The sequence below is a fragment of the Leptonychotes weddellii genome, chromosome 15 (genome assembly GCF_054177405.1).
Source record: "Leptonychotes weddellii isolate Sample4059 chromosome 15, ASM5417740v2, whole genome shotgun sequence".
NCBI lineage: Eukaryota > Metazoa > Chordata > Mammalia > Carnivora > Phocidae > Leptonychotes > Leptonychotes weddellii.
The window spans coordinates 7,230,354-7,257,317 of NC_138383.1; the positions used below are offsets into that span (position 1 = coordinate 7,230,354).

The 26,964-nt window shown below is 46.3% G+C and overlaps 1 protein-coding gene across 6 annotated transcripts in view; it reads left to right on the top strand.

Moving 5' to 3' along the window:
- Positions 1-26,964, top strand: part of SLC39A11 (solute carrier family 39 member 11) — a 265,991-nt gene that overhangs the window by 90,636 nt on the left and 148,391 nt on the right. For all 6 annotated transcript variants that reach the window (XM_081804588.1, XM_081804587.1, XM_081804590.1 and 3 more), the window contains one exon: positions 23,279-23,437. In XM_081804588.1, coding sequence (XP_081660714.1) covers positions 23,279-23,437 — 159 coding nt within the window. The remainder of the gene's footprint in view (positions 1-23,278; positions 23,438-26,964) is intronic.

The window sequence follows — 26,964 nt, forward strand, 5'->3', positions numbered from 1 at the left end:
TCATTTTAGGAACATAATTTAAGGATATAAAGAGCACGTTGCTGAGGGCAGGGCGGTGGAGGGAAGGTCCCTCCTAGTGTTTCTCTGGTGGGAGTGCGGGCAGAGCAGCTGAATGGTGCTGAACTATGGATTTATGCCTCTCTCTGCCCCCCGGGGGTGGTGAGTACATGGAGACCGGAGACGCTATCATCAGAGGCTGAGGATCCTCAGCTGCCTTCTCCCAGGGCCTGGAGAGGTGTGTCAGCCTCAGGCTCTCCCTCCTGGATGCCTCCTACCCCAAGGAATGGGACCTCAGGAACACCTCTGTAACACCTCCACTTGCCTGGGCGAGAGGAGCCCTCTCTGGGCAGCTGAGGCCAGGACGCAGAGCTTGATCCTGCACAGTAATAAAGAGCGCTGGGCTCAGACAGTGAGGCAGGAGCCCTGGGTTGCATTTCTGGCCGAGCTGTTTACAATCCCTGTGATTAGCAGCAAGTCCTGTAACCTCCAGGCCTCTCCCGGCTTCATCGAGACTGAAATCCTTCCCCTCCTACCTTGTGCTCGGAGTGGAAAGGGAAAATCAGGGCATGACTGCTTAATACCTCTGTGCCCTCCAGAGCGAAGCGAGAACAAAATACCAGGGAGACAGGAACCTTAATAGCTTGCTGGTGGACGCTGATCTTTGCTGTCTTGGTGCCCTGGCTTTTAATCCCACATTTGACTTTGGCTCTGGGCCATGATGAGCTGTTTCTCCAGACTTTGCCAAACAGCAATCAGAATAGAACCATCAGGCCTGATGGAGAGTGAGCGCCATGAGAATTGTGCATTTGACAAGTGAGCGAAGGGAAGGAAGGTTTCACACTTACCTTGCACAGATTTTTTTTTTTTTTTTGGTAGCGTTTCTTTGGAAACTTCTTAGTTTTCTGAAGCCCTGGTCTTCTTGTAAGAAATTAACCATGACAGCCCTGGGGCTAAGTGAGTTTGTTGTTCTCTGGGGCGGGGGTGGGGGGTGGGAAAGGGGGGTTAGAAAAAAAATACATATCTGTTAAAATGCATAAGCAAGGGGAAAATAGATTAGTATTGTATTTAAGGCAGGAAGAAGGGGCAAAGATTCATTGGCTGTGCATAAGCTTTAAGTAGATTACCCATCTGAATTTGCAGAACACTCTGTAATTATGCATGAAGAGATCTGCGGGGTGGGGTTTGTCCATGAGCTGACTGCAGGGAACACTTCATCTTATGGGCTCCTGAGTCCCAAATATTATTATGTGACAATGGTTTATTGCTTCATATTTTTCAAAGCTTTTTCCCATCCATTACCTCATCTGACCCTCATAATAATCTGGGTGCTGTAGGCTTTCTTTTTTGCACATAATAGATGAAGGGTGTGCCACCTCCCATGCTGGACTTCTTTGTGTCATCTGTCCATGGGATGTATGGGACAGCGTGGAAAAGAAGGAAGTCTCAGTCTCTCTGAGGTCCCCCCAAGGTCCTCCCAAAGTCTCCCCAAGGTGTGCCAAGCATTGAGGATACACAGTAAACAAAGCAACCCCAAATTCCTGCTCTCGTGGGACTGCCATTCTAGCAGAGAGAGTTACGTGATGCAGTCTACACGAAAACATACATATGTCAGACAGAGATGAATGTGAAACGAGCACAGTAAAAAATGGAGGAGGATAGAGAGTACCCTGGGAGGGGTGGAGTCATGACTGTTACAATCTTAAAAAGAATCAATCAGTGAAGATGCTGGGGAAGTGTTCCTGACATATGGAAGGCTCTCAATAAATTTTTTTGATGTATTGAACAAATAAACCAATGCTCAAATGGATGGATGGATTGGTGGGTGGGTGGATGGATGGATGGATGGATGGATGGATAGAAGAGGAAGAATGGGTCCTATCCACCCACTCACCCCTGCCCCCATAGACCTGTGCTTTCTTTGAGAGCCTTCCTGTGCCTACACATTTTCATATTCCCTTGCTCTGTTTCATGAATCAATGTGGAGTACCCTAAGGAGGACCTCATCTCATGTAACCCCTGGAAAGGATGAGCCCCTCCCTGCTGGAGAGAGCTAGCATCCAGCTGGTTTGAAATAGGAATGCTCCTGGTTCTATGCAGGTTGAGTTGGGAGGTAAATTGTTGCTAACTGGTCAAGGGAGAATTTGCCTCTCATTTATTCGAACTCAGTCTTGTCACGATGGACCTCATTTCCCAAGTCCTGAGGGTTTGCTTGCTCTGTCTTTCTGGGAGCCTGGTCCCTTCCACATCCTTGCCATTGAGACTTTGCTCCTTAACAGACTGAGCGTCTCATTTTCCCCTTCTTCATCTACTAGCCCCTATCTGAGATAGGATTTCCTTGACAAGCATTTGAAGCTCTCCGCTTATTCTATATAGTACTTATCGCCAGATACTAATTGTTTGTTCATTTTTTTCCCCCTCATTTCCAAACTGGAAGCACCTGGAAGGCAGGGGCTGTCTTTTTCACCATTGGGACTTGGCGCCTAGTACAGGAACTCCAACGTAGTTGGCACTTAAAAAATATTTTTAATATAAGCGTTGAATGAGCTGCATTAGAGGTTTTCCTTGGGGGGTTGGATGCCCTTAGGCCCAGCCCAATTTCTCCAGACCCTCTGTGTGCACTGAGGGACAACTCTGGAACATCAGGATGAAATCTCAAATTAGGCAATGAGAAACCCTGTGAGTCTATAAGGAAATCCGTCTTCCTGATTCTTCCAATGAAGGAAGGAATTAATTGAATGTAAACTCATTACATCTCTGAAGCACTTTGAAAATTTCCCCATGATTTAATTACGATGAACTTCTCAGGATGTAGCCATGCCAGGAAATGTCTCAAACTGTCAGTGGCATGGGGTGAGCCAAGGGCAGGGGGCATTGGGCACTGCGGGGTGGGGCCTTTTCTCTAGAAGGCCTGCACTTTGGTATTATAATGAGCTCTGGAGTCACCTTCTTGGGTTTGAGCCTGGTTTCTCTCCTTACTAGTTGTATGAGCCCAGACTTTGTAAACCTTGGTTTCCTTGTCTGTAAAACAGTACTATCTCCTCTATAGGGTTGTCGTGCACATGAAATGAGTCAAAATACCTGAAGCACTTAGCACAGTGATCAGCACATAGTAAATGCCTAATACATTTTGATTACTATTATCTCCTGTCAAGGGAAATGGGCGGAGGACACACGTGGAATTTGGAATTGACCTAAGTGAGCGAATGTGGGCATTACGGTTTGGGAAAGCTTTCCTTCAGTATGTGGCCCCCTTGTTGCTAAGCAGCCCTTGTCCACCCATAACTGATTATCTTCCCTACACAGACTCATCCCACCTTTCTTCTCAGCAGCGCCATCTTGGATGCTTGGATACATTTGGAACTTGGATAAATTTCTTTGTTTGTACATAACTTAAAAAGAATGGGATTGTACTGTACATAACATTTAAAAACATGTTCTTTCACTTAGTATTTCCCGAACGTTTTCTTGTTATCTTGGTGCTTGCATGGTTCCCCATCACAAGAACTGGCCATATCAGTTTTCACTGTTATCCAGGTATAATTGAAATGCGCTTAACTGCAAGCATAGCCAGGATATTTTTAGCTAATGATTTGTTGCTCATTTTAAGTTGGACTTGAGTTTTTGAATCGTTGTTTACTTTTCTCAGGGTCATCGGTGCACATGTCTAGAAAGAACAAATGTTAATAAAAGGCTTTAAAAAGAAAACAGCATTCCCCTCCCCTGCTTCCCACAGCCCTCTTTCCTAAAAGTAACCACTTTTGTCTGTTTCTTGAGAAATTTTCCCCCATATTTCTAAACAAATCTATTCTGCAATTTTTTTTTTTAAAGATTTTATTTATTTATTTGACAGAGAGAGACACAGTGAGAGAGGGAACACAAGCAGGGGGAGTGGGAGAGGGAGAAGCAGGCTTCCCGCCTAGCAGGGAGCCCGATGTGGGGCTCGATCCCAGGATCCTAGGATCATGACCTGAGCCGAAGGCAGACGCTTAACGACTGAGCCACCCAGGTGCCCCTATTCTGCAATTTTTTGATTTGGAAACCAGTATCCTTCAGTTTGGGTCAGTGTTATCTTTAGGTTTCTTTAATAGTTTCTCCCAGTGGTCCTCTGCTCTCTCTCTAATTAATCTTATTAGTTGGCTATTGGGCTTCCTGCATGAGTCTCTCGTTTTCCTCTCTTCTCTCTTTATTTTATAATCTCTCTGCTGTTTTGTTCTGCATGGTGGGAAGTTTCACTGACTTCAACTACATAAAAAGAGCAAATGTGTCTTTTTTTTTTTTTTTTATGTTTTCATAGTTTCAGTTTCCAGAAATTTGTTGTTCTCCCTGTTTCTTTTCCCTCCCTCCATCACCCTGTCCGTTTCCATGGATTTATTTCATACATTTGTACCTCTTTGATATAAATGATAGATTCTTCTCTTTATAAATGTTGCTTCCCTGAGTTTTCTGAGGTCTCTCTAAGAGCCTTCTTTCTTCCTGTTTGGTTCCTGAGGCCCCCTGGGGTAGCATTGGGGACATGCATTTATTTTATGATTATTTTTTAAGACTTTATTTATTTGAGAGAGAGCATGAGCGGGGCGGGGGGTGAAGGGGCTGAGGGAGAAGCAGACTCCCCGCTGACGGATGCTGATGTGAAGGAAGATGCTTAAATGACTGAGCCACCCAGGTGCCCCATGGGGACATGCATTTAAAAACAGTTTCCAGGGGCACGGGGCTGGCTCAGTCGGAGAGCATGTGACTCTTGATCTTAGGGTTGTGAGTTGGAGCCCCATGTTGGGCATAGAGCTTCCTTAAAGAAAAAAAAAAAAGGTAAAGCCAGTTTCCAGCTGGGTAAAGAAATGGTGCCTTGCATTATTAGTACTAGCCAGCATTCTGAGTGCCCTGTACGTGCCGCATACATGTGTTAGCTCATTTAGTCCTCACGACAACTGGACGAGCTGGGGGCTGCTATTCAGTTTTGCAGATGATAAAACGGGGCTTATGGAGGGGACAGGATGTGCCCAGGCACTGTTGGAATTTGTCTGAAGTCAGTCTGATTTTGGAGTCTGTGCCCTCAGCCCGGTGATTCACATTTCTCCGATTTTTCTTGGATCACAGGTGAGGTGAAACATCTTATTAGTTCCTTAGTACCCTTAGGCATGTCTTTGGTGATGAGCTGGTTATTTATATCCATTGCCCAGTTTATGTCTCTAAATTATTATTTGCACCAGAGGCTTCTGAAATCAGTCTCGAGTTTCTGCCTGTCCCTCACCCCACGCCAGTCCCCTCTGCACCTGCCACCTCTGCGCAGTTCTCCCCGCTCCCCCTGTGGCAGCTGCCGCCCCTGCCCAAGCCAGCAGGTGCCCCCGTAGCCTCCTCACGGGCTCCTCGCCTCCGCCGTCAGCTGTTCCTTCTCCTGTAGCTGGCCGTCGGATGGACTGCTCACACTTAACAAGTTCAGCCCAGAGCTCTCCACCACCCTACTTCACTTCCTTCCCCATCCTGCACTCCACCTCTGCTGTCCCCAAGTCTTCTCTTCTCAGTCAAGAGCACCATTTTCTGCTAAGCGGCCACAGGCCCCAAACTGGAGGTCACCTCGATGCCCGTCTGCACTAGGTTGCATGGTGTCCCCTCGCCCCACCGCCTCCCAGTCTCTGTCCACTTAGAACCTGCTGATGTGATCTTATTAGAAAATAGGGTCTTGGCAGATGTAATCAAGTAAAGATGAGATTGCACTGCTTTAGGGTGAGCCCCGAATCCCATATGACTGGTGGCCTATGATAGGAAGAGGGAAATTTGGACACAGACCTAGAGACATACAGGCAGGAGATGGCCACATGACAGAAACGATGTGCCTAGGAAAGGAGCCAAGGCATACCAAAGATGGCTCAAAGCCCTGGAGGCCAGAAGAGGGAAGGGAAGTTTCTTCTCTAGAGCTTTGAGAGGGGCCCTGGCACTCCAGAGTCCTTGATTTGGGGCTTCTAGGCTCCAGAATCATGCGAGAACACATTTGCATTGTTTCAAAGCCCCCCAGTTTGTGGGTGTGGCCAGGCTGCCGCAGGAGACTCACCCACGCTTTCTTACGTGACCCTCCTCATCCGTTCCACCGACAAGCCCTGCCTCTCCCTTCGGAGGACAGCCCAAACTCGACCCTCCTTCTTCACCTGTGCCTTCAGGTCTGGGCCATCGCGATCCCCCAGGCGCGCCAGGGGTGGGTTCTCTGTGTCTCTGCCTTGACTGCCACCTCCCTGCCCGCCCCGCCTCTGCACCCCTCATCCACAGCAGCCAGCGTGAGCTTCTGAGAGTGCACATCAGCCCCATTGCCCCTGCCGGAGAATCAAGTCCCAGCTCCCCCACGGTCTGCGAGGACCTCGCCCTTCTCTCTGTCCTCAGGTACCTTTCCCCGCCTTGGTCACCATGCTTCAACCACGGCCATTTCAGTCCCCAGCTTGTTCTGACCTCAGGAATGTATTCCCTTTACTTGGAACTGAGTCCTGCCCCTCTCATCATTCAGACCGCAGCTCAAATGTCACCTCCCCCGAGAAGCCTTCCCTGACTACTCACGCAAAATAGCTCCTCCCCGTCACTATCCATCTCAGGATGTTGCTTTATTTCCCTCCATTTCATTCATTGTTCTCCGAATTTCTTTATTTGTTTTCTTGTGTGTCACCTGTCCGCTCTTTAACTAGAGAGGAAGCTCCTCTTGGGCAGAGTTCTCCTGTCTTGTATAATATTTCTCATAACATGAGCCTCAGTGCCTGACTCGTTAACTGCTTCCTGAGTTAATTAATGCTGCCCCCAGAATCGTCTTCCTAAATCATATTTGAGACCCTTTCCCATGTTCCCCACACCCCATGCCCCGAAGTTCTGCACGGCTCCCTGTTTCTTTACTGAATAAAGTTTAAACATATTGGCACAGTATTCCTGACTGTCCTGCCTGTCCTATCACCTTTCTGTGCTTCCTATTATATGTGTGTTCTACCTGGACCTTGGCTGTTCCTTGAACCTGCCCTGCCGCTCCTGGAATGCTGAGTTTCCCAGCCCTAAGCCGCATATCAGGTTTCACACACCCTGGGGCATAGCGCTCTGTAGGAGGTCTCCCCCACACCCCCCATCCCTCCAGCCTGGGCTTCTCCCGCCTGCGATGCCTTCAGCCTCCTGGATTGTCTTCTGCCAGCTTCCTGCCCTCCCTGAGACGGGCTAGGATCTCAGCTCCCTGCCGCCTGTCTCCCACGACTGGGTGGCACGGTTCTTTCCACATCTAGGCGTGTGAGCACAAACAGACCCATCCGTCCATGTTATTGAAGTGGATTAAAACTTAGGGTGTCCGTGACCCGGGGCTGGGGATGTTGAGGGTCCTCTGGTGGCTGGGGATGTCTCCCCTCTGCCGTGTGTTTTACATGTGGATCTGCCTGGGTACACAGCCCATACTTCCTGCTTACACGCATTTTATTATCCACTCGCAGACACGTGTCTACACTCCGTTGTCACGATGGGTAAATGGGGCTTCTGTCCCTAGGAACTCTCATGTTTAAATCATAAGGCTTTGATTTAAATTCTTCTCTCAAATCTAATACTCTAATAAGAGTAAAAAGAGAGACCTATAACAAGCATTATAATATCTAGTATTTGTCACGTTTTGTGGCCCGTTTTTGTGTTAGGCATTTAACGTGCGCTATAGTATTAATCCTCACAGCTATTGTAGGCGAGAAGCACCACCGTAGGGACAGTGTCATGCAGGAGAGCAGGGACTCAAGAGCCACACAGGCTGGATTTGAATCTTGGCTCGGCCACGAACTATGTGACCTTGTCCATTACTTAACCTCCCTGTGCCTCAGTTTCCCCATATATGGAGTAGGGACAATAGTAGTATCTTACTTTTAACGTTGGGAGGATTCAGAAGGTTCCTGGCACGTGGTCAGTCTCTATATAAATGTTGTTATCATGATTAATTCCATTTTACTCATGGGTGCCACTCTTCCACTATTGTTTCTGTTTTCCATGTGAAGAAATAGTAGCCCTAGAGATATGACTCTTTTCCCCAAGGTCTCCCAGCTTGGAGCTTAGATCTGGATCAGGAAGTCCGACTCCAGAGTCGTGCCTTCTATCTACTCTGCTGCACTGTGTTTCATAAAGAGGGAGGAAGAGGGGGGAAAAAAATGGGCGGATGTGCCCCAGAGTAGCAGGTAGGGTTAGCCAGGCTTCCAGATAAAATACACATTCCTAGTTAAATTTCAGATAAACAAGAAGTCTTTCATATAAGTGTGTCCCAAATGAAAAAAATATTCGTTGTTTATCTGAAACTCAAATTCGGCTGGGCCTGTGTTAGTCTTTGCAAAATCAGGCAACCCTAGGTGAGGAGGCTCTTTCATACTTCGGTCCCTTCTTGAGATTCTGTCCCACCATTCCTGCCCTCCTGCCCTCCAATTGCCAGGGGTCATTGCCACCGTACTGATGGGAATCTCTTGCATTCCCCAGGTGAGTTAGGGCAGAAAACACTTTGAGAACCCACGTTTTCATGCATGGTAAAAATGAAATGTGATTTTGTCTGCAATCAGGGATGGCCTCTTTCCTTCTTGACCACGAAGACTGTGTCCCTAAGCCTCCCTGCTAATTTTCTCTGAGCCAGGAGGTCAGGGATGGCCTCTTTCCTTCTTGACCATGAAGACTGTGTCCCTAAGCCTCCCTGCTAATTTTCTCTGAGCTAGGAGGAGAGGCACAAAGCCAGTACTTTGGTGGTTTCTTGCCACTGTTGAGGGAGAATTGTGCAGTGGGAGAAAATCCTCAACTAGATCTTTGAGTTTTTCTCAATGGAGCCAGACAGCTTACTCTTCTCTCCTCTGAATGTTGGCAGGAGCTGCTTCCTTAGCAGCCAGATCTGGGACAGATTGGATCAGCGTGAGTGAGTGGTGGTGTTGGGGTGGGGGAGGCTTGACCAACTGGTGCGATTGTCCATCAACAGGCCGAAGTTGAGAGGGTGCTGATGGATTGGTGGCTGGGTGCCATGGAGAGGTTTGCTTTGGGCAGCATCACGTTCTCGCTCTCTTGGTGGCCAGCTGGTGAAGAGGTCTAAGAAGGATGCCTTTCCCACTTTCAGAGTCCATGGCGTTAATGATTCTGGCAGGCTGAAGGATTCTGGGAGTCCTCCCTTATCTAGCTAGTCTGAATCCGCCTTGAAAGGACCCAAATAATTAGTATACTCACACTTCTCCATTATTCAGAATAATGGGTCTGTGGAAGAGGAATGGTGCTCTCAAACCAATCATAGTCTAACTATGATTTGACTTTGGAGCACCGCGGTCTTATTCTAGGTGTAGCTGAGATCATTGCCAGTAGGAGCATCCAGCACAGGGGGGCACCTTACACCATAACTGCTTAATAAATGTTTGTTGAATTGAGTTGCACTTGGAATGGGAACAAGAACTTAGGTTTAGAGCAGGACTGAGCTTGAGGATTTTTTCAGCTCTTTTCCCTCTGTTTTGGCAGGGCACGTTGGAATTGGGTTGTTGGTCAGTAAATTGGAAGCCCAGATGTGCCTTGGGTGATGATTTTTGCTTTGTCCTGCAATCTAGGGCCTCACCAGTGGAGCCCTGTGGTCACTGAGAACAGATGCTAGGAGGTCCTTTTGGGTATGATTAATGTATTTGTCTAATACTGCTGGCCCTTCGTGTTTAATAATGGCCTGACTGTTGGCTCTGGGCGTAGGCTGTGTCAGGTCCTTGGTGACTGTGTGGGATCACCCAGGCCTATCCCCAGAGGGACCATTTTAGGGTGGACCCTAGAACCTGGATACCCAGTATATTATTCACAGCACAAATGTGGCTCATCAAAAAAAAAAAAAACACCCAAAATTTATATATGTATTTATTTATTTAGAGAGCGTGAGTGGGGAGAGGGGCAGAGCGAGAGAGAGAATCTCAAGTAGACGCTACCCCAGCACAGAGCCTGATGCAGGGTTCAATCTCACAACCCTGAAATCACGTCGGACGCCCACCTGACTGAGCCACCCAGGTGCCCCCTAAGAGTTTTTTAAAAAGGGATATCATTTGCAAATAATAGCATGCCCAGATCTTACAGTGTCAGCCCAGTGGGTTTTGACAGTTGTATACACCTGTATGACCACCACCCAAAATGAGATAGAGAATATTGTGTCACTCTAGGAAGAACTTCTATTACCTAAGTTGGTTCTTCCTCTCTTCCTAGGCAACTACTTTATGATTTCTATCACCATATGGATTTGCATATTCTTGTGCTTAAATGATTGCATTAGTTAAATCTTTGCATTATGATTGCATTAAATCTTTGCATTATGATTGCATTAAATGATTGCATTTAAGCACAAGAATATATATATGTGTGTGTGTGTGTGTGTATTTAGGGTTGTCAGGCTTCTTTCACTCAATGTAATGATTCTGAGGTTCATAAGTATAGTACAGTATGTTTATCCATTCTTGTATTGATGGACATCTGGGTTCTTTCCAGGTTTGGGCTATGAATAAAGCTACTGTGAACATTCTTGTATAATTCTTTTATTTTTTTATTTAAAGATTTTATTTATTTGACAGAGAGAGAGATAGCGAGAGAGGGAACACAAGCAGGGGGAGTGGGAGAGGGAGAAGCAGGCTTCCCGCCGAGCAGGGAGCCTGATGCGGGGCTCGATCCCGGGACCTTGGGATCATGACCTGAGCCAAAGGCAGACGCTTAACGACTGAGCCACCCAGGCGCCCCATTCTTGTGTAATTCTTTGTGTGGAAGTATTTTTCATTTTTCTTGGGATAGCTATCTGAGAGAGGAACTACCAGGTCATAGGGGTTTTTTTTTTTTTTTAACAGGTATTTTCTTTTTTAAAGATTTATTTATTTACTTGAGAGAGAGCACACACACGAGAGTGGGAAGAGTGGCAGAGGGAGAGGGAGAATCTCAAGCATATTCCCTGTTGAGTGTGGAGCCTGACACGGGGCTTGATCCCATGACCTGAGATCATGAGCCAAAATCAAGAGTCGGACGCTTAACTGACGGCACCTCCCAGGCACCACTCAAGCTCATGGCTCATATGTCCTTTCCTAGTTTGGTGACTGAATGCAAACTTGTCGGCCGAGACCTTGCCCATCATTTTCACTGAGTAGGTGTAGCTAACAAGAGTCAGGTCATTGAAGCAGGTCTGCATCAATTAATAACTGTAATTGAGGCTAAATATAAATTATTATAATTTTGAGTTGTTTAGAGTTAGGTCTACAAAATTATGTGAGGCTGGTCTATTATGAGAGCTTTTTGATAAAAGAAAACTAGGTAAAGATATAGCCTCCATATGAATTTGATTCATGCTTGAGTCATGAGTAATAATTGACCTGCCAAATTTGCAAGCTGGCTCAATGCAGAATACCTGTGGCTACCCATCATGGGTTTCTACTGGGTGGCTCAGTATTGAGTGGACATGGCCAACCTCATTCTGCAGATTTCTCCCTTCTTCCCAGTCCCTGTGCCTCCATTCCGGTCAGGTCTCCACCTGTTGGTTTCCAATCTAGGCGAGTCTGTTCCAGTGGATCATGGAGGGGCCTTGGCTTCTGTAGTTGAAAAACTCCAGGTGATTCTAGTGTGCAGCCAGAGTTGGAAACAACCCACCCATATCTTGAGTCTAAGCCATTCTGCCTGGCTTCTGAATCGTACCCAACTGTCCCAGGGGACCCCAACACACACCCTCTCTTCCAGCCGGGTTGATCCCCCTGCAGTCCCCACAACATAAGCTTTGGCACGCTTACCTCCCAGACTGTTAGACGGTCCTACCCTTGTTTTCTTTTCCAAACCAGATCCAACTGTCAAGAGCCCTTCACCACGTTTCCTTTGATGTATTACTTTTTTTTTTTTTAAAGATTTAATTAGTTTATTTATTTAGAGAGAGAAAGAGCATGTACACATGCACCTGGGAGCGGGAGAAGGGGCAGAGGGAGAGAGAATCTTAAGCAGATTCCGCACCGAGCATGGAGCCCAACGTGGGGCTTGATCTCACGACCCTGAGATCATGACCTGAGCCAAAATCAAGAGTCAGACTCTTAACCTACTGAGCCACCCAGGTGCCCCTGATGTTTTACTTTTTTAACAGTGTTGCCATTCTCCTTTCTTGGGATGACGGGAGGCTTCCTTCATGTATTGTTTCAGATACCTTCTCCACTTATTTCGGGCGTCTTCCATAGTCTCTCTTATTACGGTACACAGCCTGCTTCTCAAAGGCAGGACCCAGATCAGCTTCCTCCCTCCCAGCCCCCTAGGATCCAGCATAATGTTGGGCCTGTAATAGTCACTGATGAAGTACTTATCGATTGACTTTTAAAAATTAATTTCATATTTGATTTGGGGACAGAAGTTGGAGACATTCCTTGGCTTGTGCACTTTCGGAGTCATTATTACCTTGACTTTATGGGTTGCAAGTTTGTGCCTATTGCTTTTTTTTTTTTTTTTTAAGATTTTATTTATTTATTTGAGAGAGAGAGAGACATAGAGACAGAGCACGAGCAAGGGAGGGGAGGAGAGGGGCAGAGGGAGAAGCAGACTCCCTGCTGAGCAGAGAGCCCGATGTGGGACTCGATCCCAGGGGTCTGAGATCATGACCTGAGCCGAAGGCAGATGCTTAACCGACGGAGCCACCCAGGTGCCCTAAGTCTGTGCCTACTTCTTAATTCCACAGTGGCCTTAGAGGTTAGAATCCACGTCCGTTTGCTTCAACAAACATTTAAGGATGAACCTACTTCCTTGCAGCATGGCTTGGGTTGGATGCTATTATTTTGAACTCTGTGCTCCTGTCTTCTGTAGAATTCAGTGCACTTTCCTTAGACGCGTGCACACTGAATAACGGATACTGATAATCATTGCATCGTAAATGGTCTAAGTGAAATGATTTCCTCTCCCCTTTTCATTAAGAGGGAAATTTTGTTCTGTGGCTTGGATTTTCTTCCAGTCTTTAAACTGTCTTTCCTATCATAAAAGAAAGGCTTAGCTGCACTCATCATGCTGGAATATTCTGATCCTTAAGGAACTCTTTACAAATTCATTTGTATTTCCAGAGTGGAAATTGTCTCAAAATGAGCCCTGAAGCAGAAATGAAAAGATTTGCCTGCTGTGGTCCAGATGGTTAGCTGATTTTTTTTTTTTTTAATTCTATGCTGGTACCTCTGACACCAGAGGGAAATTAATAGCATTATAAAGTATGGATCCCTGTGGCATTTTGCACAATGCTTTGAGAAAAGAAGTTTCGGGTTTTGCTAGTTTTGGGAACTGCAGAAGGGAAATGGGGGATTTTAGTCTCTGGCAACATGAGAAAGAGCTTGCAACTGTCTGCTGATTTTAAATGTTTCCTCTAGTCCCTTTCAGCCTCCTGGTGTTGAGGGTATGATTTAGGGGAGCCTTTGGCAAAAACATGCCATCCGGGGGGTGTCTCATTATCCTGCAGAAGCATTTCTGGAAATGGAGTTCTTGTACATAGGATCCTTTTCTCCTACTGGCTTTTCACTGTGCAGTCAGGGTCTCCTATTATTAAAACATTTGGAAATTGTATTATACGTTTATTTATAATATTTACTTACATATTTAAATCTCTTTAAATGATATTATCAATTTGTTTTGAGATTCTCCCCAAAGATATGTGCATGTATAGTTTAAAAAGTCAAGTTGTGGGGCGCCTGGGTGGCTTAGTCGATTAAGTGTCTGCCTTCGGCTCAGGTTGTGATCCCGGGGTCCTGGGATCGAGCCCCACATCGGGCTCCCTGCTCGCAGGGAGCCTGCATCTCCCTCTCCTCCCCACTTGTGCTCTCTCTCACTCACTCTCTCTCTCTCTCTCAAATAAATAAATAAATAAATAAAATCTTAAAAAAAAAAAATACAAAGTCAAGTTTTCCCGGTTCCCCGCTCCTGATTCGTACTTCTCAGGGATGAGCATGAACGGCCCACTTTTAGCTGTTTCTTCGTCTGTGTGCCTCTACATTTCTCAACTGCATGCTTACTCCTCCACAGCTTGACTCTTTCAGCTTTAAACGTAGCCAGTGACTTACAGGTGTGGGAGATGAAGACCTGGTTCTCTTATCTCCAGCTGCATCCTACACTGTAGATACATTATATTTTTTTAGATTAGTTCAGTAGTTACAGCTTAATAGTGGAATATTATGGAGCCATTATTGAATGCAACTATGACAGCTGCTGCAATGTGGATGAACCTCAGAAGCATTATGCTAAGTGAAATAATTCAGACGCAAAGGGGCAAATAGTGCATGATTCCACTTACACAAAACATCTAACATAGGCACATTCATAGAGACAGAGAGTAGAGTAGAGGTTCCCAGGAGCTTGGGGGAGAGACCGGGAGAATGGGGAGTTATTGCTCAGTGGTTACAGAGTTTCTGTTTGGGGTTGTGAGAAAGTTTTAGAAATAATGATGATGGTCCCGCAACATGTGAAATGTAATGAATGCCTCTGAATTGGCTAGACTTTAACATGGCAACTTTTATGTATATTTTCTCACAATAAATAAGTAAATTACTTAATAAGCCCAAAATCAGTCCGCTTACATGAAGACTGTAAGTATTATTTATGAATTTCCTTTCTTGTGCAATTGTGTTTTCCAGCATTTAGTGAAGGTCTCCATTTTCCCCCTTTGCTGGCCACCCGTCTCCCGTCTGGAGGTCTATAAATCTCTCCTCCAGACATTCACATTGGCCAGGGGCTCTACGATTTTGCCCTTCCCAGGAGCCTCCCTGCCCCTCTTCTCCTCTGGGCTCTTGAACCCCAGGCCCTGCTGAGGTACCCCAAAGGGTGCCAGGAGGTGAAGTCTTCAGCCGGCTGCCCCAAAAGCAGAGCCTGGCCCGGAGTCACGTGTGCAGGGAGTCTGGGGAGGCAGTGCTCTGGGAGAAGCTGCCCAGGGGGTGGCCCGGGCGGCAGCGGGGCTAGGACGTGGGAGCACGCTGGGCGCTCCCGTTTGGCACACACGCTTTCATGTTCCCTTATTTTCAGTGTGGTGCTCTGCCCCTAGCTGGACATGGGGTGGGCTAGTTGCTTGGCCACAGGAGGTATAGGAAGAGTCTGGGGTCCGATGGCTCCTTAGCCACACTTTCCACCAGGCCTCATTGCCACCCCATCTGCATGCCTGTTTCCCATGGCTCCAGGCCCCTCCGTCCCTGGGCTGATCTGGGTTCTAGGGGTGACCCATCTTACTCTGACTCAGGGGTCAGCCTCCTTGGGGTGTCTGTCAGTCCTTACCTGCTCCTCCTCTCCCTCTCCTTTTGTCTTTGTGGTTGAGATCCTTCCCATGCCTATACTTTAAGTCCAGTGGGAATTCGGGATCCAGCAGCTTGTGTTTGATTGGCAACATTTAACTATAAGTTCCACAACTTACATTCCACGATATTCCAAAATGGGCTAGGATTTACACATCAGCACAGTAAATACTGCTATCATGAACACGGTCAACACTGACAGTTACATTTAGGGGGAATCATTCTCTGGTTGGACGCACTGAGTAGGTGACATTGTGAATGTTGTTGTTTCTGAGGAATTTCAGATGTCTAAGAGATGGAATGGAGCTTTGGGATTAAGAGCTTGGCCTGGGTTTTAGATCCCAGCTCTGTCACTTCTTGCTGGGTATCCTTGGGTGACTTACTCAACCTTTCTGAATCACAGGGAGGAGGCTGTAGGTTTCCCTGATGTGAAGCTTGTGAGGCATGCAGTCCCCCCCACCCCCCAACTGTCACCCCACCCAGTCACTGCTGACCCCACAAAGCAAACCGTGGGCCCTCTTGGCCTCAAGACTTTGCTCACACAGTTCATGTTCCTTAGCTGCCATGATCCCCCTCAATCTTCTCTCAGGCCCTGGTAACTGTTACTATCAATTCTTAATAAACTCTTTGGAAGTATTTTAGATTTTGAGACAAGTTTCAAAAACAGCCCAGGGAATTTCTGCATACTCTTACCCAGTTTCCCCTAACCATGTTACATAACCACAGCACATTTGTCAAAGCCAAGAAATTAACATTGGTATATCACTGTTCCCTCAGCCCCAGATGCTAGTTGGATTTCACCATTTTTTCCCAATGCTGTCCTTCTTCTGTTCTCAGCATCCAGTCCAGGATAAACGGATAAATGTGTTTCATTTGGAGTGTTCTTGTTTTAAAATGTGGTCTGCAAGAGAGGAAGGTGCGCCTTTCATTCAGATCCCTACACCGAGAACATAATATACGTAGACTTTGTTTTGAAGCTGCCAGCTTGAGCCATGCTGCTAAGGGGGCGTTGTCTTTTGAGCTACAGAACTGCTTGTTTCCCTACCTCTAAGGCAGTCCTGGGCTATGGGTTTTGATTTTTAAGGTTTATTTAGGTTTGTAAGGTCTGATGAATCTTGCAGAGAAAAATGTTTAACAAGATCATTTCTCCTGTTGATGAGTTGCCAAATATTTCCTAGTGCTGCGTTTTCTTGAAGCAGGTTATATCCCCATGGTGGCGAATGTCCAGGGGATCAAGGTTACATCTGATGATTGCTAAAGCTGATACATCCCAGCTGTGGCTCTGGGATGCTTTGTCTGGTGATAAGGGAGGCACTAACTTCAACTTTGTCTTCACTCTGTAGTGAATTTCTTTTTTTCTTTTTTTTAATTTTTTAAAGATTTATTTATTTATTTGGGAGAGCGAGAATGAGAGAGAGAGAGAGTACATGAGAGGGGGGAGGGTCAGAGGGAGGGTCAGATCCCGGGGCTCCAGGATCATGACCTGAACCGAAGGCAGTCACCTAACCAACTGAGCCACCCAGGCACCCTGTAGTGAATTTCTTAAAGGACTCAGGGTCAGTGGAGGGGGGAAGGATGGTACGAACTTGATGTGGGGCCGATGCGGTTATAGCTTTGGATGGCACCAGCTTGCTCTGGGGCTTTGAGAAGATCCACTGGATCCCTTCGGGTCTCAGTTTTCCCACCTGTTAAATGAAGCATTTGGACTGGGCAGACTCCTGAAACCCCTTTCAACTCTATCAGTAGACTCTATTCAACAGCTCTTCTGTGACACTCTGCAAATTCTATACCACCTTCTTTCCACACCTAAGAAAAACTCCTTTACGTTAAACAATGACTCATCCAGTGTTTGTCAAAGGAGTGACGGCCTTTGAGCATGAGCCTGTATAGTACTTAATTTGGAAGGTAAAATCACTTTAAAATTTAGGTAGTAGACTAAAAAAACGAGTGTTGAATCACTTCCTGATTATGCCTTCTTTTGATTTCTCCACCCCCATTGCTCCCCATCATTAGCAGGGATAACAGAAAATTCATTTAGGCAACCAATATCGAGGGTCTGCCTCAGGACCGCTCAGACCTGTGGTGCCAGGAGACAAAGATGCTCATAGCAGGGCCCTCATCCTAGTCCCCGGGGGATATGGACACAAATAATGAACCCAGTGTGTTGGAAAGGGGCCACCGTGGAGGAGGGGGAGGGAGCAAGATGGTGCTGAGGTGGGGAGCATGCTGAGTGCAGGCTCAGGGAAGAATCCAGCAATACCAACTTAACCCTTAACTTCCCGCTGGGAACTAGGTCAGTGTGGTATATGCATTGCCCCATATCATTTTAAGACGATCTTGTTATAGAGTAAGCATTGCCCCTATGTTTGGTTTGGTCAAAACTGAGCTGCAGAGAGCTCTTAAATTATTTGCTTGGGGCTACCTAACCATTAAGTGGCAGAGCCAAGATGCGAATTTGGACCTGATTCTAAGTCCTGCGTTTTCCCACCCATTTTTGTGTGTATATATGTGGTAAAGGGTTTTGGATGCTTGGAAGAAAGGGCATGAGAGGTCTTGGTGTTTTGGCATTTTTGTGGATAGAAGTGCTTGGGCCAAGGGATGGGGGGGCGGGGCTGGAGGGTTCAGCACGTGGCGGGGGTCAGTTGTGCAAGAGAGGGTTCTAACGGTTAAGGCTAGCTCAACTTTCATTTTTTTAAGTTGAGATAAAATCCACATAACACTCACCATTTTATAGTGTACAATGCAGTGGCATTTAGTACATTCACAGTGACCTCTGTCTAGGTCCAGATATTTTCATCACCCCCAAGGAGGGCCCTGTACCCGTTAGGTAGTTACTCTCCCGTTCCCGGCCCCCATCATCCCCTGTCAATCACTAATCTGTTTTGTGTCTAGGATTGACCCATTCTGGATATTTTGTGTAAATGGAATCATACTCTTTTATTTATTTTTTATTTTTCTTATCTTTTATTTTTTAAATTTTATTTAAATTCAATTAATTAACATATAGTGTATTATTAGTGTCAGGTAGAGTTCAGTGATTCATCAGTTGCATGTAACACCCAGGGCTCATTACATTGCGTGCCCTCCTTAATGCCCATCCCCCGGTTACCCCATCCCCCCACCCACCTCCCCTCCAGCAACCCTCAGCTTGTTCTCTATAGTTAAGAGTCTCTTATGGTTTGTCTCCCTCTCTGATTTCGTTTTATTTTTCCCTCCTTTCCCTTATGATCCTCTGTTTTGTTTCCTAAATTCCACGTATGAGTGAGATCATATGATAATTGTCTTTCTCTGATCGGCTTATTTCGCTCAGCATGATACCCCCTAATTCCATCCACGTCATTGCAAATGGCAAGATTTCATTTTTTTTTTTTGATGGGTGAGTAATATTCCATTGTGTATGTATACACCACATCTTCTTTAATTGGAATCATATCCTATGTGACCTTTTGTGTCTGGCTTTTCCCACTTTGCATAATTAATGTTTTTGAGGCTCCCTTAAATTGTAGTATGTACCCAGCACTCCACTCCTTTTCATGGCTGAAAAGTACTCCATTGAGTGGAATATTTTGTTTCTCCATTCACCTGTTAATGAACATTTGGGCTGTTCCCATTTTTTGTCAACTAGGAACAAGATCAACATCCATTTTTTAAAAATTAACTCAGGTCATCCATTCCTTCACTCGCCCCTCTGCAGGGATGGACATTGGGGTCAGTTATGGGGCTGAGACGCCCTGGGCAGTGTGTCAAGAAGAGAGCCAGGGCAGGATCAACCTTGGTCATGGGAAGTGAGGAAGAGACACAACTTCTCACATGTCAGCTTGTCTGACAATCACTCTGTTCCACCTTCAGGTTTCTGGGCCCTGCAGTAGGCCTCCCAAACTAGCCAGACAGAAGGGAGATACTCGGTCCTCTTTTTAAAAAAAATGTATTTCCTTCTTAGCTCTTTTCGCAGAAATTGTCATTGTTATTGAAATGCTTGCTCCCTTGAGCTTCTCCGATTATTTAGCAAAAATTTGGGTCGCTTTGGTCTTAGCAACACCTGGCTTGGAGGATGGGCTTCACACAAGCTTTCCCATAGTGCATTTGATTGATTGGGCTTTACTTTTTTTTTAAAGATTTTATTTATTTAATTGACGGAGAGAGAGAGAGAGACAGCGTGAGAGGGAACACAAGCAGGGGGAGTGGGAAAGGGAGAAGCAGGCTTCCTGCCGAGCAGGGAGCCCGATGCGGGGCCCGATCCCAGGACCCTGGGATCATGACCTGAGCCGAAGGCAGTCGCTTAACCAACTGAGCCACCCAGGCGCCCCAAGGGCTTTACTTTTTATTTTGGCAATAAAGAGGCAAGAAAAGGGCTTTGGGGGAACAGTGAGGCTCCTGCCATGTGCCCTAAAACCTGATTATGCATTCCTGTTCTAGGCAAAGGTGGGGAGAGGAAGGTGCTCGTTGTCTGCTCCTCATGCTTCTATCCCATGTCTTCAAGGCTGGTGCTGCTAGACTAGTTTTTGCCTTTATAAGAAGCGTTGTAGCGCAGTAGGAGGGCTTTGGGTATCTGTCGTCTGGGGTCATAAAGGGACTGGCTGGCAAGGACCTCCCTGTGGAGCTCATTACCTGAAGTCTTGGGCCCACTTCTCACCACCTTATCCTCCATAGCCTATCCCCTCCAGGCCCTGCTTCTTAGGAGTAAATGAGGGTTAATCAGATGCGTGACTTCCTGCTACTGTATCAGCTAGTTAATGTCCCTACATCCAGATCAAAAAATGCTTAACATTTAAAGGAGCTTTGTTAGTATTGAGAGTTTCAAGCCAGCCACCTACGTGGGGGGCAATTATTAAATAAGGCTTAATATACAATCCAGCAATTGTACTCCTTGGTATTTACCCAAATGAGCTGAAGAGTTATGTCTACACAAAAACCTGCACACACATGCTGATAGTAGCTTTATTCATTATTCATAATTGCCGAAACTTGAAAGCAACCAAGATATCCTTCCGTAGGTGAATGAGGACAAACAAAATGTGGGCCATCCAGACAATGGAATATTATTCAGGGCTAAAAAGAAATGAGCTATCCAAGCCATGGAAAGACATGGAGGAATCTTAAAAGCATATCACTGAGTGAAAGAAGCCAATCTGAAAAGGCTATGGACTGTGTGATCTCAACTGTATGGCATTCTGGAAAAGGCAAAAGACTATGGAGACTGTAAAGAGATCAGTGGTTGCCAAGGGTTGTGGGGAGGTAGGGATGAATAGGCAGAGTACCCAGGATTTGTAGGGCCGTGAAACTACCCTCTAATGATACTGGAATGGCGGGTACCTATCTTTACGTATTTATACAAGCCCATAGGATCTACAGCGCCAAACCTGATCTCTAATGTAAACCATAGACTTCGGATGATAATGGTGTATCAATCTATTGCAACAAATATGCTACTGAGGTGTGGGGTGCCCATACTGGGAATTTGTGCAAGTGTGGGGCACAGGACTTCTCTGTACTTTCTGCTCTATTTTGCTGTGAACTTACAACTGCTCTAAAAAAAAAAAAAAAAAATGTAACCTATGCCTCCAAAGGCTATATTAGTTTCTTGTTGCCACTGTAAGAAAATACCACAAATGTAGCAGCTCAAAAGGACATACATATGTGATCTGAAAGTCCTGGAGTTCAGAAGTCCAAAATGGTTCTTCCTGGGTTACAGTCAAGCCTTCCTTCCAGACGCTCTAGGGGACAGTTTGTTTCCTTGCTGTTTCCACTTTCTGGAGGCCACCTGTTGGTTCATGACCTTTCCTCCATGCTTCAGGCCAGCCCGGCAGCATCTTCCAGTCACTTACTGACTGTGACCTCACATCTTCTCTTTGACGGACTCTTCTTGTCTTCTCCTAAGAACCCTGGGATCACATTGGCTCCGCCCAGATCATCCAGGATAAGCTCCCCATCTCAAGGTCCTTAACTTCATCACAGCTGTAGAGTCCTTTTTGCCACGTAAGGGGGACATAGTTCCAGGTTTTGGGGATCAGGATGTGGCTGTCTTTGGGGGGAGGTCATCATTTTGTCTCCCACATACACCCTCTAAATAGCTTTTCTTTGGGCGCTTTTGTCACTTCGGACAGGCAACCTGGTTCTATTTCACGATTGTTCTTTGGTCATTTTTTCCAGTTTATGTAGGAGGTCAGGAGTCTGGTGAGGAAAAGAAATGAAGGAAATCCAGTTGGGTCCTGGATTTCACTGGAAGGATAGAGAACGGTGATGCTCGAGGAGGAGCCCATCTGAATCATCCGGCATCCTCTTCTCTTTCAAGCATCCCAGCATCCCAGCACCCCTCCGTTGAGAGGCACATCTCTTCCGTTCTACCTCCTGTCACTTGTCCATGGGAACATTTTGTATTTCTCATCTGCAGGGGCAAGGAAAAAGTTGGCGTCCAGGGATGCAGAGGGATGGAAGGGGGCTTGGGCAGAAGAGGTTCAACTTTGTGTGGAAGAGGTGGATGGGGAGCTGACCTGAGGAAGTGCCCCCCCTGCACACTCCCTTCCCCGCCGTGGCATCAACAAGGATGGGATGCAGGGAGGGATTGGAGGATGAGATGAGTGGCCTTCCTGGATGGTGCCGCCTTAGGGTCGCTGATGGTGGGGCTGTTTGTGAGGCCCTGGAATGTGCACACAGAGAGGTTGCTGGACAGGTGTGGGCAAGTCCTCCTCGGTGCAGAGTTTACCATGAACAGCAGCTCCCAAGGGCTCTTGAGTTCTAAAGCCAGTGAGACAAGAGTCTGGGAAAGGGACGGGTTAGGCTGTGGCACGGAGAAAGAGCCCACAAGCTTCCTCGGATGATCTCATGGAGCTGAACTGATGAGGCATTTTCTTTCTGGGAGTTTCTGAGGTAAATACAATCTTTCCGTGGGTGGCACTAAGACTTTTGCCGGGAGAATGGGGCCCACAGCAATGACTGTGTGTGGTTGATGGTTGGCAGAAGGAAAATTACTTTCTGCATGGATTTGTTCTTTATTGTTGCTTTTGTAATACCTGGTTCTGTCACTCCAAATGTTATTTTGGAGACAGGTGATGCAGATGTTTTTTTTTGTTGCTGTTGTTTTTTAAAGCAGGGCATAATTAAATCATTTTTAGAAACCCATTCAACATTTTACATGTCAGTGATGACTGTCATATGGTGACGATGGGTAGTGGGTGTACTCTTGCCAAGAAGATGTCACAGCATCTTTAAGAGTAAACAGTCGTGGATGAGCGTTTAATTCAGTAAACACTGCAGAAGTTTTATCCAATTGACCTCACTGAGATTTGGGTTCAGCTTCATTTTTCTCTTCCCTTTCATGGTTCTGCCCTTATTCAGGTGATTATGGTGCTATTTGCTCAGGTCTGTGAATCTGCCATTTATTGGCGACGTGACCTCCTGCACATTATCTTATTACTTCTAGATTCAATTTCATTATCTGTGGATAGCAACAGAAAACAGCATCTGCCTCCCAGGGTTGTGGCAATGATAAAAGAAGATATCAAAGATCTATTTCCCTGGACATAGTAGGTGATCAATAAATATTAGTTCCCCTTCTTTCCTTTTAGAGATAACAAAGTTGGCAAAGCCAAGCTGACATTGATCAGCGGTTGTCTCACGTATCCTAGAGGAAAGATACCTTCTTTGGTGCTCCAGAGAGCAGACGTAGAGCTAACAGGTAAAAATAGAAGGGAGACAGATGTGTGTGACGCATGTCTACTGTGACAACCAAAAATGTCTCCACACATTGCCAAACATCCCCCAGAGGGTAGAGTGGCCAGCGGTTGAGACCCACTGAGTTAGAGGCTAGATGAGAGCAAACTGGACTCCATCCTCCCAAGGTCACCTCCATCCCGTGCCATATTGGGTTCCTGTGACATTCTGGTGGTGGCTTTGTGGTTTGAGAGAGTACTGAATGTTGAAGACAAAAGGCCTAACACTTGTGTAGGGTTCGGTTTGGGCCACAGAGAGCAACTGAAGTGGGCACTTGGAAGGCCTTTTGGGGTTGTGGTTGGTTTAATGGCTTGTTCACTGTGGTTTTGCAGGTCATGTTAGCAGCTTCCTATTGGTCTCTCCTGGCCCCGGCCGTTGAGATGGCCACGTCCTCCGGGGGCTTTGGTGCCTTTGCCTTCTTCCCCGTGGCCATTGGCTTCACCCTCGGAGCTGCTTTTGTCTACCTGGCTGACCTCCTGATGCCTCACCTGGTGAGTACCACTCTTCAGACTTGACATACCCACTCGTGGCTCTGTTGAGTAGCCAGTGATATAGAAATAGATATTTCAAGCCATTTAGGGCTTTTACCTAGAAATTTACCGTGAATTGGGACTTTTTTTTTGTCCTAAAAGAAAATAAGCTCTTGGTAATATGACTAATCATCCCCTTAGTTACGTTTTGCTAAGTTCAGATTTTAAATGTCAGATTTCATTATAAATAGAGAGCTCGGCTGACGTTGTACCGTGTGGCACTGTGTCTGAGCGGACCTAGCAACTGGGAGAAGTGAGTGATTATGATCATGGTCTTGACCCTTAGGAGCCTACACTGTCATCACGAAGATGATGACACACCCAACTATAGCATAAGACCATTGACAAAGCGTCACATCGGCAAGGGCTTATTAACAGGAGGATGAGGTGGGGACACTGGGCAGCAGAGCCCTGAGTTCAAGTTCACTTCTGCTGTTGCCTCGTTGTATGCCCCTTGGCTCCAGTCTTCCTCCCTATAGCTTGAGGATAACTCCCTTTAGGGGCTGCAAAGTAAAAATTTAAAAATCTAACAAGGCACCAGAATTGGGGGCAAATCAGAGATTTTAGGCTTTTTTGCTGAAATGGGGCTGGTGGGTTAGGTTTGGAGAATGACCGGGTGCTTACTTGTCCACGTGGAAGCATGATACGAACCACAGCCTGAAATCTGGCCATGAGATCGTAACCGAATGCCATTGGCTAAAATCAGTAGTGTGCATATGCTAGGTGTAGAGAAGGGTCAGTGTCTGTAAGAACCCAGTACAGAAACACAGAACCTTGCCCAACCAGCCCTAGAGGTAGGCAGAAGTCCTCTGTGACATCTGAGCTGGTGCTTGAATTCTCTGTTCACCCAGAAAGAGAAGAGGCACAAGAAGGATGCTGTAGGGGAGAATGGGGTTGGAAGTCATTTCTTCTGTTGGACTGTGACAAGCTAGGATCAGGTCAGGCTCACTGGAGTCGCTGGACATCTAGCCCAGGACGTAGTCTGACATTCTCTTCCCCGCCTACCTGCCTTCTTTGCTGCTGTAAATTCCTGATGAAAGAGAAGGAAGGGTCCTTGGGAACTTGTCCTTGGGGCCAATGAGAAACTGATTCCTCATGTCACAGAAGGACCAGCCTCTGGACCAGACAGCTGGATGTGACGGTTGGATGGAGAGTCACAACATTGTCTCGGTGGAAAGACCATGCGTCATTTTTTTCATCACAAGCTTGAATGTCAGTGTCAGTTTCTGGCCCCTGAACCCTTGGCTTCCTTGCCATTGATTATATCTGCATGATATGAACTTCGAGAGGTCCTCTGTGTGGGCTGCCATATTCTGCTCTTAAATCCACCCTGGTCATGTGTGAACTTACCGTTGGGATATATTCTACTTGCCCTGGCAGGAAGATCTTACAGCCGATGGCCTTAACTCTCGGAACAGAAGACCAGGGACTGGCTCAGCGGCTCTGTGTAGCCCCCGTTGGGTCTCATTCTGCCCTTCCTACCTGGGCCCATCTGGGCTTCTAAGACTGTATCTCGTGGAGGGCTCTTTGCAATCATGATGGGTCACTGCTCACCAGTACTGGGGGTGGGGACGGGGACAGGTATATTTGATCAGCTGTCTGAATGTGGGGACTTTCTCTGGGCAGTGTAAATAGTCATTGGCCAATTTGTGCTGGGCAGCATATTGTTTTAACCTTTTGCTTGGTGTTTGTTCTAATATATGCTTTGAATATGGAGAAGATCCCAAGGGAAAGTCGTGGACAGACTGCACAGAAAATTAGGAATGGCTTGGGAGTGGTGGCTGAGCATCCAGGGAGAGACTTTGAAGGGGCTTGAGTACGGACGTAATAACCATGAATGCCCAGAACCTCGCTAATTGGCAGAAAGATCAGCCTGACAGTAAACATCTGTTCTAGGACATTTGAAAAGAAATTAATTTTTGCTGTTGATGTGAGAAGGGGAATTTGTTCTGGAAGGTCTATAAACAGAAAAGAATTATTTATAAGTGCTACAGTCACTGAATACAGATGTTGCCATTGAGAGTCACAAACTCAGGCCACCGTCGCTCTGAGACAGCATGAGGTTCCCCTAGGTTTCACTCTTAATGTGCTTTCCAAACCCAGAAAGGGCAGCAGCGTGGATCTATCGAAGGTGCTTCGTGGAGTGTGAGTTAATGGGTTTTGATCTTGCATCCATGTGGTTATCCGACACTGACTGAGCGCCCACGGGGAAGGTAGCCTTCCCAGGCAGCTAGAAGCCGGTTTGAGAACCCAGACTCTTGGGTTTGTGGGAAGGAGATGGTTAACCACCAACTCTGGTCTCCCAACTCTGTTTCTGTTTGTTCAGCTTTTCAGATTTATCTGTCCCCCTGTTGGAGCCGAAGCAAAATACTGCTCATGAAAAGGGTTTTACTCATAACAGCCTGTCAGGTTGAACCCGTTGCAGCTTTGTTAACTTTAGATACATCAAATTGCTCTCTGAAATGGGTATTTGTTTTCGTTTCTTTATCTGCGAATAAAGTAGAGAAGGCTCAGGCAGTAACCATTAATGGGAAATGAGCTTACGGAGATTTATGGAGATTTTGCCAAATGGTATCTTAATGGGAGAGGGACAGAGGCAGGGGGTAGGCATGGAGGTAGCCAGCTGCTGGACCCCAGGAAGAGGGCTGCCAAGAGGGGGCTGAAGGAGAATGTGACTGGGGCCAGCCTGAGCCCAGGCTTTCCCTCCAGAGGCCCTAGGGAGAGACGGAATGGATAGTAAATAGCTGTTTGGAGACATTGACATTTTTATGATCTGTGCAGTTCTGCTTCTGTATGAAGTTAAGGATGACAGTAGGTGGGTGGCCTTTACCTTGAGTTTAAAGCAGTATTATTTCCTATTGGTGGGTAGAAAGATAGGGTTGGGAAGGACGGTAGGGTGTGTGTTTCCAAGGCCTCCTGTCTTTCTTTTTAATCGTATTAGTATTACAACGATACAACACAAAAATCTCATCATAAAAACTAAAAAAAAGAAAGAAAAATTATGTGAAGGTCCCTTCCTGCTATAGACTTATGCCCCCTCAAATTCATATGGTGAAATCCTAACCCTCAATGTGATGGTATTAGGAGGTGGGGCCTTCCAGAGGTGATCAAGTCATGGGTGTGGTGCCCTTATGATGAGATTAGTGCCCTATAAAGAGGTCCCCAAGAGCTCCCTGTTCCTTCTGCCATGTGAGGACACACGGTGACACATGGATGCTGTCTGTGAACAACAAACCAAACACGATTCTGCCAGCCCTTTGATATTAGCCTTCCAGCCTCCAGAACTGTGAGAAATACATTTCTGTTGTCCATAAGCCACTCGGTCTATAGTAATTTTTTAATTAAAAAAATTTTATTTATATATTTTTTTCAAAAGATTTTATTTATTTACTTAAGAGAGAGAGAAATCAAGAGACAGAGCACAAGTGGAGCGGGAGGGGCAGAGGGAGAGGGAGAAGCAGACTCACCACTGAGCAGGGAGTCCCACG